This window comes from Aphelocoma coerulescens (genome assembly GCF_041296385.1).
Source record: "Aphelocoma coerulescens isolate FSJ_1873_10779 chromosome Z unlocalized genomic scaffold, UR_Acoe_1.0 ChrZ_unloc_scaf_1, whole genome shotgun sequence".
NCBI classification, from domain to species: Eukaryota; Metazoa; Chordata; class Aves; order Passeriformes; family Corvidae; genus Aphelocoma; species Aphelocoma coerulescens.
The window spans coordinates 3,691,992-3,707,107 of NW_027184086.1; the positions used below are offsets into that span (position 1 = coordinate 3,691,992).

The following is a 15,116-nucleotide window of genomic DNA, read 5'->3' on the forward strand; positions in this document are numbered from 1 at the left end:
ATGCATTAAAGCTACAACACTGTCATCCTTAAAAACAGTAAACCTGTACCAATTCAGCTTATCAATAAAATCTTCTAAAATCCTTTGCTTCTCTAAAAATACGGTTTTAAATATAATTTCATAACCATGCTGCAAGCTAGATACATTCCTCTTTGCAAGACCAAGCCAAGCAACTGCAATTGAATTATTAGTTTCATTAATAAGGTTTTTGATAAATCATAGTAACATAGTGAAATTAATAAATTGAAATGTTAAGTTCTTCTACTTTACAATAACAGAATTGAATCAATAATGGTGTGCAGCTTACTTCAGCTCCTTAAATGAAATGCACTATAAAGTACAAAGCATCACTGTCATGGCAATGGTACCGCATATTACTGGCATTTCAAATTTAACACAAAGCTTACTCTATCAGTTGTTCTATTTATATTTTCTGTACAAAAGACAGGGTTTTACACTTGGTCTAAATAAATAAAAATCACTAAATCTTGGCAACATGGTCCTTTAACCATTCCAGGATAAGTCAGATTGATAATTTAAGGCTACCAACTGTTCACATTTCTTATTCAGACAAATAAATAGCGCAGCTTTAGACACAGCCCAGTTTGATGGGGAGAAAAAAATCTAGAAAGCACTGAAAAACTGAACTATAACTGGACTGTGAATTACTTCATTGACTCCAAGAGACCAAATAAATCCATCATTTTAATTTCTCAGTAAAATCTCTGCTCTTATTTAAAAAATGAATGCTGACTCAGTTGTCAGAATGATGCCCTGAAACACTGAAGTCATGAATCAGCAATGGCAAAAGTTCACAAGTAAGAAACTCATGTAACTTCTTACCGTAAGTTTGAGGTGTATATCCTCTAGACAACTTTCTATTTCTCCCTCCCCCTTTCCCAATGGATGCTGATTCCTGTTCTCAGCTTTTCCTACACTGTAGAGTGCTTCCATCCTGATTGTGCCAAGCACCAGTGTTCACACGACCATGACAGAAGAGTGCTGCTAAGAAACAGTCCTCTCATGGGGAAGGGAATCGCTAGTTTTTAACTTTGTTTTGATCCATTGGGAACTGTGATTATACACCATGAAGGAGCCAGACCATATATGCATTTTAATCTCTATAGAATTTCCTGCTTCTCAGAAATGGTGTCCCATTAGTCCCTGACAGTAACACACAGATATACCAGATAAGTCTGTCATTTTCAGGGATTTGGCGTAATGCAGTACTAAACAACCAGGACATCCATACCCACAATAGGAATTACTCACATTCTTTTTAGATTGAATTTACTATGAATGTGTCTTTGAAATCTAAGTTTAACTTCAAAGCTGATTTAAGTGAACAAACTGAGCTGGATTCTGGATTAACAGCAAACTCATTATCACTAGAAACTCCCACGTTACTGTATTTAAAAAACAAAATCTAAATTTAAACTTCCCTACTGTGATTTATTTCTGTAGCCCTGCTTTTTCAGATCCTTATGAAGGCAGCATTATATGAGACAGAACATATATAATGTCAACATCTGGTAAGAACTAAAACTGTAAAATTCTTCCTTTGTTCTCTTGGAAGGAAAACATCTTCCATGAAAAGCCACTGTAACTTGCTCTAAAAATTAGCAGCAAGGGCACAAAGACAAACAGTGGAAAAGTTTTCCCCTTCTATTTTTTCCTTTTTTAAAAATCACTATAGGTCATCCATTGTAATACTTTGCCTTGGTTTTCTTTTTTAAATCAGAACAATGAAAAAATCTACTAAATTCTAATCATACCATTCAACAGAATGAAATTAAATTTTTAATAAATTGACAGTTTCTGAAGCTTACTAATTCCTTATATGGAATTACTCATAGTAGGGTACTATCCTCTCTTGCCACTCCAAGACAGAGAAATTTCTGACAGAATTAACTCAATAAATGTTCTGCAAGTGAATATTTTGTTTATTCACAGAAAGTTCCCTTGATGTTTCTAAAAAAAATACTTTTTTTTTTGTTCCAATATATATCGTGCTCCTGTCATCTTCAAAGGCACAACAGTCCTTGGCACTTACAGAAATATTATTTGACCACTCTCATAACCATAAGATGGTGGAGTTTATGATCCAGAGAGGAGAGAGATGGTCAAAAATCAAGATCACAACTGTAGATTTCACTCAGACCTCTCCTTGGAAAAGTCCCATGGGATAAGTTTATGAAATTAAAGAGGCCTATGAAAGCTGGTGGACACCAAATTGAATGTGAGCCAGCAACATGCTCTTGCTGCAAAGAAGGTGGATGGTATTCTGGGCTGGATTAGGAAAGTATTGACAGCAGATACAGAGATGTGAGCCTTCTGTTCTTCCCAACACTGGTGAGGCCACAGGTGGAGCTGAGTCCAGGTCTGGGTTCCCCAGTACAAAACAGATATGGACATACTGGGAGAAGCCATCAAAGGGACACCAAGATGATGGATGGACTCCAGCACCTCTTCTATGGGGAAAGGCTGAGAAAGCTGGGACTGTGCATCCTGGAGAAGGCTCAGGGGATCTCACCAAGGTATATAAACACCTGCAGGAAGGGTGCAAGGAGGACGGATCCAGGCTCTTTGCAGTGGTGCCCAGTGACAGCACCAGAGGCGATGGGCACACACTGAAACACAGGAGGTTCCCGCTGAACATCAGGAAACTCCTTTTCCCTGTGAGGGTGACCGAGCACTAGTTACTCAGGGAGGTGGTGGAGTCTCTATCCTTGGAAATATTCAAAAGCTTTTCACAGTCTTGGGCACTTGGGTCTAGTTGACCCCACATGAGCAGGGGCTTAGGCCAGGTGACAACCAGAGGTCCCTGACAGCCTCAACCATTCTGTGATTCTATAATGGGAAATGACACCTCATTACTGAAGAATATGGTTATGTAACATTTTGAATGAGATATGCCACTTGCCTATAACTCATTGGCATCAATCATTACATTTAAAAGTGCTTAAATATGCTATAAAAAGAGATTCAGCCTAACACACAATACAGAAATATAGGAAGTTCAAAAAATTCTCAAAGGAAGGAGAAAGCCTACCTTCGTGAAAAGCAATTAGCACATTTATTTCCATTCCAGAAAGGGTAGGTATTGAAATTCAACCACATGGAGTTTCACAAAGAAAGATAATTATGGGTATTCATAGGTATTCAACCCTGCAGGATGTGAGACAGAATCTGTAAGTTTTAGAAAGCATGGAAAAAAAGTTCTGTGTTTTCCAGATCTCTCTCACCAAGCAACTAAATTAATACAGATCTCCACGCAATTATGACTTGACAGTTATGAATCAATACACTTTTTTCCTACTTTGCTCCACAGGGGAGCTATCCATTAGGAGAAATAAAGAGATTCTGTCCACTCTTTAATCCAGCATCTCATAAGACAGAAGAAAACTATAATTGGAAATACTGTCAACAATTTTTGTCCTTCACATACAGCAGGCACCTATTTGCTTCAGGCAGACAAAAGGGTTTTTCTCTCCAGGATTTACTTTACTTACACATTTCACTGAAATTAACTGCATTCTTACTTAGCATGGGCCAGACCATCCACCAAGTGAGTTATACCTGGCAGATCACTGACCTGTGCTATAGCAAGCATCATGAGAGAATTTTCTCTTCCCACAGGAGAGAGATTACAACATACCAAAAGAAAGAACCAGCTGATGAACAGGTCAACCAGCATGAGTTTAAATAAAAAGATCCAAGTACACCTGCAAAGCAGTTTAAATAAAAAGAACCACCTAAGTCAGTAAATTAGACAAGAGGAGCATCACAAACGTGGAAGAAATTATGCTATATAATGCTGTGCAAAAGAAAAGGAAAAAAAGAGATTAAGGGATGGAAAAATGAACTTATCTCATGAAGATAAAACATCTTACATGTAATATTAAAAAAAAAAAGTTAAACGTACGACAGCAAAGGAGTCCTCAGTACATCATTCTAAAGGGGGTACCTTTTCTTTTCTGACAATATCCACTTTGGTTTCGGTACATGGCTGCAAAACGCATCTCAAGCACGTGAATACAGGCAAAAGAAGGAAGATTCAGCTGATGAGCCACTTGAAGAGCGGCAGTATCAGTCCCAACTGCAGTTAACAGCCAGGTAGATTCTACTACCTCCTACCTGGCAACAGCTTAAGAGTAAACAACCTGTGCAATTTAGATAGGATACAAAGTTCAAAAGATTATCAAACTAGAGGCATTCAGCCACCCAAAGGATAGGAAGCACACCAGCACAGTTGGGGGTAGGATTATCACAGCCACTTGTAGATGAAGGCCAGATAACACAAAGTCTTTGCAAGCAAATGATACTTTTGGGTCTGCAGTTTGTAAAATGTAGACTTTTCAAGATAGGCACCTGTGCTGCTTTGTAGGAACACCAGCTTTAGCCAAACCTCTGTGGACACAGTTCAAAAGGACACCGAGTTGTCACTGAAATAGTTTTGGACTTATCACATAGCATAGTAACCATCTTGTATTTCTCTATCATCACAACCATAAATCACAGTTCAGCGTTAACAATTATAATTCCATCACTGCAACCAACCAATTTACTTTTTTTGGAAACATTTCAAAAAGTTGCTCTGGCAGATCAGAAACCAGAGGCACTGTTGTGACTCTAGCAAACACTGAAATAGCCTCATATTTTAAAATGTTTAAATGGCTTGTTTTAAAACAGTACCTCGTTTCAGTTATAAGGAGATGGCCATAATCCTGATATAAGTTTCTATTTTGTGATGTATTCGATGGTGATACCCGAATAATCTGCAATAATATCCAGCAACGACCTTCTGAAATATTTAAAAAATTCTAGAAAGGTTATTGAGGGTAATTTATAAAATTTAGCATGCGACCAATAATATGACATACAATCACGTGGGCTAAATCTAAGCATACTGAAAAAATACTTCTTTCTGTATTTCTTTAAGTTTGGGAGGACAGAAAGGATTTCTGTCCATATTTTAATTTTAATGACAAATTTTCATATATAATTACAACAGAGTGAGAACATGCAAGTCAATTTCCAGAGTCTTAATTAATATTTCTATTCATTAGAGATAGTTAAAATCTAAATCTAGAGAAAATATTTATCATTCATACAGTTATGACATGGGACTGACTAAAGGAGGTTTCCACCAGTGTCCAAATGGCTTCTCTACCAGAATCAGATCCCCCACCAAACCTCCATCCTTCAGAGTCTTTGAACTCAGAGACCATCACATACCCCTATAGAGTCCAAAAATTCGTATAGTATTACTACATGTAACAGGAAAGTCCAGTTAACCCTTTCCATGCTACTTGAGAAGCAGAAATCCTCATCACAAGTAAAACCTGCAGCTAAAAGCACCATACAGTGTCATAAAGACAGTAAAACCTAAACATAAGGAAAACACCCAGAAGCGACATGAACACATTCCTTTTCAGTCGTACATTGAACTACTCAGAGCCCCAGAAGAGGAACGTAGTGACACGTCACTGTAGGTGTCCAATCCAAAAACGCAGCCTCTCTTTGTGTCCCCTCTTCACACACACACAGCACAGAAGCTTCTGCCTTTGCAAACCTTAACCTTGCAATTTATGGATTCTTCTTTCAGGACATTTTGTTTATGTGTCCCTTTACAGACTACAAATCCAGAGATTGCAGAACACATAGAAATACCTTTTGAAAGAAGAATCTTGTAATTGTTCCCACACCGAGCCATGTTCTCATATGTCCAAGTCTGATCAAAGGCAAAACCACATTTTACTTTTCCAAGTTGGAAGAGAAGGAGGGAAAAGATTATAATCCTTATCTCCAAAAATCTTCCAGGAATGAACTCTGGCTTTTTAATCTATGAATAGAAACATCAAGTCTCTAAAAGCAATTAGACAATCCAATACATTGTTAATGGTACTTTCCCAGCATTTGTCCTCACAGCTTTTTCAGTATATAAGGCATTTTTCAAACATTATTTTTCAGGACCAAGGAATATTAAAATATCAGGCAGATAAATTACATAATCTTTGTATTTTTTTCATTAGGAGGTTGCAGAAGAGCATTATCAGTGCTGACAGTGTCTGGGCATTTTGACTAATCTTTTTATAGTGCTTCAATTTAATAATAGCCAAGCCTGGAACACACCCTGTGCCTTCTAAGCAGCTCACACAAATCCAGGAAAAAAACATTTTCTTTGAAGTCACTATGTTTTTAACACTGGCAATACCACACACACTGTAAATTACATATATTGATCATGCCAGAGCACCCCTCAGCTTGACTATGAACCCAATCTAAAGGTCGCATTCAGACTGATAGTCACTATCCAGGAGCATGTCCATGAAAGTCTACCACTGAAGCATTTTCTTTAAATTAGTATAGATACATCAGTGTAACAGAGACACACAGTAAGTCTTTAAAATCTGTAGTTATATTTCACATCTAATGTCTCCACACTCCTCAAGACAACAGCATGAGAAAATGCCAGGTTTGCAAGGCTGACTAGTACTTCACAAAGCCCATTCGAACCAGGAAAGAAGAGAGAGTTCACCCAAAGATTTGCAAACTTTACCTCAGCATCTCTGAAGCACTAAAGCTGAGCACACTCTTTTAAGGCTACCTCCAGATGAAAGTTTTACCCAGCTCTCCACTAGAAATCATTTAAGAAAGTTTCTCCTTAAGGTATTTTGATTTAAGCATACCACGTTGCAGCGCTCATTTTTCTAACACTTTAGCGGTCCACACTGTTCACCGTTTTGGATTGTCTGCTGCTAGGAAAAAAATCAGTTATGCAACTTTTTCAAGGTTAAAATAATTTAAAAATATGCCATGTTTGCTGTTTGATAACCACATTCCACTCTGTTCTATTGTAAGGCTGCAATATTTTAAAGGATTAATAATTTATCACATTTCCCAAAACACCTTCTGAGTGGGGAAAACACACCTTCTCTGTTGGCAAGGAGAAGTACACCCTTCTGTGTTACAACCTGCACAGCTTCAACACTAACAGCCAAGGCTATATCCAGTAGCAGAGGTGGAATTGCAGTATAATGTGGTGTTTACCTGCTCATGAGAGGTATTGGAAATACCCCGGCACATTTGTTGCATTGCCAGAAACCATTCCGGAAGCAGATGCAGTATTAGGATGATATTTACTCACTGATTTTGCTGGAAGACTACCATGCTCAGGAAGATAAAGTGAGTATTTGGGACATAATCCTACCTTGGAAACATAAAAAACCTCTTCCCCATTCCAGTGCTCTTTCCCCACATGTAGGTACAGTGACAGCACAAGCTAGTGCTTGTTCTAAAGGAACAGAGGCACATATGGGAAAGTACCTCAGGGTGAGGATGGTCACTACTGAACTCTTTCTCTTCCTCCTCCAGGGAGGCTTTGAGTGATGTCCTGCTTCTCTGCTGGTAACCCACTTACCCCACAGCTCCCTCAGACTCACTGGACTTGTGTACACAACTTCAAGCCATGCAGCCCCTCTTACTTCTGCAATTCTCCTTCCACAATGTTCTTATCAGAGTTCAGTTTATAGGTAGAGCAGCAGCAGAACACAAATCTGAGAATAAAGTGCAATTTTGTCCTACTATAAAATTACTAAAAAGTCAGAATTTAAGCCTTTCAGACTTGGTCATTTCCTTATATTTGGTATTACATGTAAGGTTTTGGTGAAATCCTTCATACGAACTCATTATTCTGCTTCCTACACAAACATCAGCTTTGAAGTCTGTCCCTCCTTCCCCTCCCCCAAATTTTAAGTACCTTGTTAAAACAAAAAAAAAGTTAGTCATTTTTACAAGACAAACAGCTTACCTGATTATTCCAGTCAATGTAAAGGGCTAAAGAATATGAAGCTGTACCTAATGTTGTCACATACAATATTTGTATCCTAAACACTTGACATCCAAACACAAAGAAGCAGGAGGTATACAGTGTGCACCTTAAGCAGCATGCTATTTCCTAATTTTGCTGTGCAGAAAATACAAGCTTTTCAGATGTTATACACCGTCAACTCATGCAGCAAGTGCTAAAAGAACACAATAAATAGTAACATTATACAAATCAACTGCAATGCTGAATGTATTGCTTTACTGTAATACCAGCCCTTATATCATTACAAAATTTCTTAGGCACAGTCTTACTACCAGCAAATCAAAAGGCTCACTTAATGAAAATGATAGCCAACAACATAATTTGGCCTTTAATTCAAGGATAAAATTTATCTCCTATGTACACAATTGAGAAAAATATTGTTAAGCTCAGCACTTAACATTTCTTTCACATTCCTGCACTAAGTTTAGCTGTTCCAGCATTAGGCTTGGGCCAAACTGCTGGCCCCATTTAGTCCAACAGAGGTACTAGGTCAGACCATAGCTCTCCCTACTTCAGCACACCATCTCCACAGCAAATAGCCAGGGGAGCAGGTAAGATCAGTATGAAGGGGATACCTCCTCAAAATGCTGGAAAACTAGCATGTTTCAAACGTTTTAAAATTAACATTTAAATGTTTTAGATGTTTTAAAACCAGGTAGTACCTTTGAATTTGGAAGAAAATACAGATTAGACAATACAGCTCCTTCTAGACGAACATCTCTTTCTGCAGAATAGCCAATTTAATAGGTACACAAAGCATTTAAATTCTGATACAAAGCTTCATTTTTAATGATGTACAAAACGGTCTGCAATTGTGGGCATCCCGCTGTTTACCCGTACTGATGCCTTTTCCTGGTCTTAAAATCAAGAATCAAACACAGGTAGAAGGGAAAAAGGGATTTTACCTTGGTATTTATTTTAAGGATCCTTAGGTGCACGCGTCCAGGTCGAATGCACCTCAATGCCCACCGCAATGCCTACCACACAAAAGATCTGGTATAACATTATAGGTTTTACTAATTAGCAGACCTATCAAAATTCCCCAATGAGAGGCTCAAGTGAGCCCCTCTCCCCAAGGAACCTTCCCCTGGATGGTTCTATCTTAGTTTACAGAATGTGTTCTGGAGAGGACCTTGGGGTCTGGGGCACACTGATCCCTAACTACGAAGCTTCTAAAATGTTTAGTCTCAGCTTGACAAACAAGTCCAAGAATGTAGGCAAAAAGCACTGAGAATACAGAAATTGTAAAAAGGTATAACAGGGGTATAAAAGAAAAGGCAAAAAATCATCATGGCATCAGTACATGTTTTCAGTAATGTTAATGATGTTGGCTTTAAAAATATGTCTTGTGTTTACAACAAAGCTTTTCAGAATTTCAGGAGTAAAAAATTGCAGAGAGCCAGTGAGAGATTTCATAACTTGGTTATGCATATAAATCACATCCTTCCTTGATCAAGCCTTTAGAGGCAAGCTCTGCAAACTGTGTTAAGCCTTAATACGGACAGGTGAAGGCCCATTTCAGAATAGTATAACAGAGCTTTTTTGGCCACTGTTACCTCTTTACAAAGGTACCAAACACTGTTGTAGATCCTCAGCTACATCGTAGACATCATCTATACCTCATCACAGACCACACAACAGTGTTGCCTCTCTTACTGTATCTTACATATACCAAAAAAAACCCAAACAAACCACCAAGCCTAACACCACCTTGCTAGGTAAGAACAATGTTTCTTCTAACTAAGCAGGTACAACATGACAAACCTACCATGCAAACACCAAACTGGATAATCTTTCCTTCCTTGGACTTGAAGCTTAGAAGCAAAGAAGAGCAGAAGAAATGGGGTAACATGAACTGACACAGGTTTCAATAGCAAAATAGCTTGAAACCTGTAGCTAGGGAACCACAGAGCATGAGTTTTGTGGAGGTCTGACTGACCTACAACAAAAATCAGATTTTTTTTTTCTGCTTTCTGCATGACCTTTGGATGGGGGCAGGTGAGTAAACAAAAACTATCAAGATCTCTGTTTACCTGGACAAGAATTTAGGAATAGCAAACATAAAATATACACAAGCTTCTACAATCACACTGTGTCTTGGACAAGAAACATATCCTTTAATTCTTGCCAAAGAGAGATGTAAATCTCAAGTAGAAAGTTCCAATACAATTGGAATGAATTGCAATACATTTATTTTCTCTTTTGTTTAATGTATGCAGTCAAGAATGCATTTATTATATCTTCAGGGCTTTGTAGCTTTCCTGTTTATTTTAATAACAGCAGTTTCATGCCTAGAGCTCCACACACTGAGATAAAGAGATCAAGGCACCTACACGAAAACCCACTGTGCATCATGCAAATCATAGTATTTCTTGGTCTGTTATCATATTTGCCATTCACATATGTACAACAGTAGCAGCCCACTGTAATGTCAGAATCTGAGCTGTCTGTAGAGATAGAGGTGCAGGTGAACACACACTAAGGCAGCAGTCATTTAATCAAATTCTCATTGTAGCCATTTTTCCATCATTTAAATGAACACAAGGCTATTGTCCTCCATTGATCAAAAATAAACACGGTATATAGAAGACAGAACCAGAAAGGAAGAAGAAGAGCATGACAAAGATGTGAAAAATACAGATACATAAACCACAGGTGCAACCTTTACCCAGGACTTTTTACCTTCAATTACAGCAAGTTCAACAGTACCAGCGACCAACAGGGAAAGGTGTAATATGAGCAAAAAAATTACAGAGAACTGTTTGAGGAATTAACAATTAGGGGTGAGCAGCTATGTACTACATCTCAGAGTACTTATGCATCTTCTTCCCTCTGAGAGGTGGAATACGATGCTTTTGTGAGGCCTCTGTATCTCACTGAAAACCCAGTATTTCATGCAAGATCACTGTTGAAGCTCACCCAGCCCTTCTTGGTGACTCTGGCTAAGGCTCACTAATACAAGCAGCTCAAACTGCAAAGATGAAGATGAGCACTAAGCAAATGATGATAAGCAGCTGGGGAAGTCAGGAGTTGTAAGATCTTCTCTGCTATGTCCGCAGTCAAAAAGGGACCTATTTCTAACCCACCTGTGGTACGAGAGTACAAATGTGAACTAAGGACTAAAGAAAGCTTGTTGGGGGGAAAGAAACCCCACCTAAACAATGAAAATATTGCATGGTGCACAGTCACACACTCCTTTCAGTATTTCCCATGCTAAAACATCAGAAAGAAATTTCTTAAAACTAAAGTCTTACTCAGTCGATGCCTGAAGTAAACATGAGTAAGTAATTTCAAAGTAGCTGTGTAAATACTACCTGCTCCAAATACTGACTCAAGCATCAACTCTTTGAGACACTCCACGATCTATGTGATCTTGCAAAGTCTTGAAAATTAAATGTTGAGGGGATAGAAAGCAGTGATCACCATCAATACAACCACAGCCAGAAACTCTGACCAAAAGTAACCCAGGCTTTTATACTGAATTTATGAACCCCACTTATGCTCCATTGCCAATACAGAGTATCTAAGCAATCAATTGAAAAAAATAACACAGAAATAATGAAATTGAACTCTTTTTTCTTTAGGGAGTAATACATACAACATTTATTTCACCAGAACTTCCCAGTCACAAACCTACAGTACTCTTCTATGGCAGGGTACAGTACTTGCTTATCTCTCACATATTTACTGTGCTTCCCCCTACATTGTTGTCTCCCTCACTAGCCTTGTGATTTATTTCATTTATATTATTATTCCACTCTATACCTCAGTGTCTCCTTTCTCTATGCACTTAACTCCAGAAACTGTTAACTCTCTTATTCTGCCAAGCATATCCTATCTAATATACCTTAAAAAAGCAAGCCTATAAAGGATATGTTACAGTAAAAGGTGTATCAAAGAAATGGGCAAAAGGAACAGAGAAGCATTTCAGTTAAACTGGGGCAAGACAGAATGCAGATTCAATTTCCTACAAAATGACCTTAATCAAATGATTGGGATTTCATAGCATAACTAAATTAGCAGTTCTCAGTAAAGCCCATAAGGATTACACATCTAAGACATTTCAGTAGCTGACAAAGCATGCCACTTCTAAAATATTTATTAAGAATTTGCATAGCATCTGATATGGCTTTAATTTCAAATTTATTAAATACACACACAGTCATGTTACACAAAAAACATACCCAGAATTATATGAAATAACAGCTTTAGTATGGTTTCCAGTGGAAAAGGAGAAACTTTCTCATTACTTGTTTTCTTTTAGGCAAGGAAGGAAAGTAACCTAATTCATCTAATCTAAACAAACAGTATCACCTTGGCTAAATACAAGCACACACAACTTCTGCCAGTGTTGTTGTCTTACCAATAAATATTTGCCATTTTCCACTCACCCCACTTCCCTCCTAAATTAATCACCATCTGTTTAATCTCAGCTGAGATCTCCATATTTCACCTACTGCAAAGATGAATGTTGGGTGTAAACACAGCTCTCGGAGGGAAGGCAATTGCTGCAGGGTAACAGAAAAAATGTCTCTACATGGTTGCAATCGTTAGCCTTTCACCACTCATTCAGAGCAAAGCAGCAAAAAAGTTCAGGTCATTTCCTGACTGGCACAGCAAGTTATAGCAAGATACACATTCTATTCATTTTTAATTACATTGCTCGCAGACTGAAAGCCTGAATGGGGAATGTTTCTTTTTAAAGCGTAAAGAAGGGCACTGAAACTGCTTACCTCACTCAGCTCTGCAGGGGAGTCATTTCCATATTTCATAGCAACTCCAGAATTCATGATTAGACTTCTCAGGGCTTGACGATTTCTGCGGATTTTAATGCTTCAAAGCTTTGTTCAACTGGTTCAATACTTTCTTTTCCAAAATTCTTCTCTCTTACACATTTTGCTCTAGACAGCCATTTTTACTCCACATTGAGAGTTTAAGTTAATGATGCAAGATCTTCTAAAAGAGCCAAACTGGTTCTGACTTCACAGACCATCCATTGCTGCGAGAGACTTGTTAATAATGTGAAGTGCACAGAGAATGCAGGGAATGAAGTGCTTACCAGGATCCCAGGGCTGTCTTAGTCCATCTACAGGGCGTGCTTCATCTCTGATGTCTGCTTTATGCTGCTCTTTTCCACAACTCAGTTAAAGGGCATCTCCCAATGCCTCTGAACATACTCAGAAAAATTTGATGAGCTTCACATAAGTTCACAGAGAAATTAAAAGGAGAGTGCTGCTACAATTCTCAGTATTTGTGGAGAGAGAAAGGAAAAGAGAAGCAAGCTCCCTCCCTGAGAGAAACCAATGCTGCACTTCAGGCTAAAGTTTCCCCTGCCAGTGAGCCTGGAGTTTAAGTGGTTTATGATCAAACACAGCTGTCTTGCTGCTGGCTAAAGGGTGCATGGAAGGGGCGGTGCCAAAAGGAGAGTGCAAGTGGGAGGAAGGGAGGGAGAGAGCTACAGAGAGTTCATTTTGGAACTACAGGCATCTCTCCAGCTTTCTGCATACTAATTACTACACAGAAAACTATAAAGCTAAGTAACAGGAAATGCCACCTGGATAACAATAAACTGGATTCCTATTTCCCTATTCCTGTGTGCAATTAAGTATGGAAAAATGGGGGACTTTAGTGGGTGGGGGTTGTAATGATTTCAAAAGGTCACAGTAAGCCTGAAAGCACCATTAGAATGCTGCAGATTTTACATAACAGACTGACATTTTACAAAGAGTTCAGGAGATGCTACTGGAATAAGGAGAGAAAAAAGCATTTGCCTTCAATATTCCGCTAACAATCTAGAAGAAATCCTTAATAAGCTGGATTTATGGACATGCTGTATCCATTACAAGAAATGGCAATTCCTTTCCCCCATTCCCTAAAACACAGTGACAGGCACAAACACTTTTTGACTGGATTATGATGTACTTTTTGAATCAGAAGTAGGAAACACAATCCTCTGCAGCTGGAATTTATCTGATCATCTTAATACAATGTATTATTAAAGTACCAAATTAGTTCAGAAAAAAACCCCAAATATAAGAATCAGGAATAAATGCTGTACAAGATGTGGCTCTATCCTTGCACTCTGGCGAAAACATTTTCACGGGAAACTGCACTCCAAGAGCAGCATTTTGAAAATAATTGTGTCAGTTTTTCTTTCTCCTCTGTTAGTCACAGATTAGTATCAGCATGCAGACATAAGGATAATTCACCCCAATGACAATACAAGAAGTGCACTGAGATCCAGAACCAAGAAAAGCACACATATAATGCTCTATGGTACTACGGACTGGTCGCACTTTCTGGGCCCCTGTCCTTCCTCCATGCCCAGCAATAGGAACTGCAACACTCCTCTGGCTCACAGCGTAACAGGAATGCCAGAATCTCTTTCCAGGATTTTTTACTTTCATCCTTCAGGTCTCCAGTTTGCTTTAGCACTGTCTGTATTTTGGGGTTTCCCTTCCTCTTTTTATGCCCACCTTGCCTCACCTCCACTCTCTGCTGTTTTCCCCATCGAGTGCCTCCTTCACACCTTCACATTCAGGTCTGCCTCTGTGTTCAGTGCTCCTGTGTATCTTCCTCCTTACTCAACTGCTTTGTTTCTCACATGTTTTCAGTTATGGCCCCTGAAATCCGGCTGAAGGGCTGCACTGCTCTCTGCTGGCAGAGGGACGGTGTCTCATGGCACAGGGCGGCACTGGGATAAACCGCGCTGTCTCCTCCAGTGGGTAGGGAGCCAGGGGGGTGCAGACTCCTCCAGACTGCAGCACAGGAACAGCATATCCACAGCAGTGTAGTACACTGATCTCCTGTGCATTAGAGTGTGATTTTAAAAGGGTTTTGTACCCAAAAGTAAAGGTGCTGTAGAGTGACTTAGCTTATTTTTCACAGATAAGGAAAAACCCCCACAACTTCCATTCAAAACTTCCTGCAGCTGATACAGTACATTCCAAAATGTTTTTATCTTTTCAAAATTACACCTTCAAAAACAAGGCGGTGACAGTCCTTCGTATTCTGTATCAATACCCCTATTAACTTTTTTTTCCCATTTATAATTTGCGCTGATCTTACCTTCGTCCAATTCTATCGCATCTATCATAGGTTCACCAACAGAAGGATGAGCCTCAGTATTAATACTAAGAATAAAGTTCTGAGGTTTTCCTTTTCTAAAGGGAAGGCCATATTAATTGTGGGTTCAATACACTGCACTTCCCATGCTCTATCCCCATATTGCCAAATACTTCCC

The 15,116-nt window shown here is 38.8% G+C and overlaps 1 protein-coding gene across 2 annotated transcripts in view; it reads right to left on the minus strand.

The window, feature by feature from the left end:
* The window catches only part of MCC (MCC regulator of WNT signaling pathway), a 183,985-nt gene that overhangs the window by 127,004 nt on the left and 41,865 nt on the right, over nt 1-15,116 (minus strand). Inside the window, exon 1 of one of the 2 annotated variants that reach the window (XM_069002630.1) lies at nt 12,607-13,268. The exons of the other annotated variant lie outside the window; for it this stretch is intronic. Within the exon in view, the coding sequence (XP_068858731.1) occupies nt 12,607-12,663 (57 nt within the window). The 5' untranslated portion in view covers nt 12,664-13,268. Of the gene's footprint in view, nt 1-12,606; nt 13,269-15,116 lie in introns of those variants that run through there. 2 annotated transcript variants of the gene reach the window in all.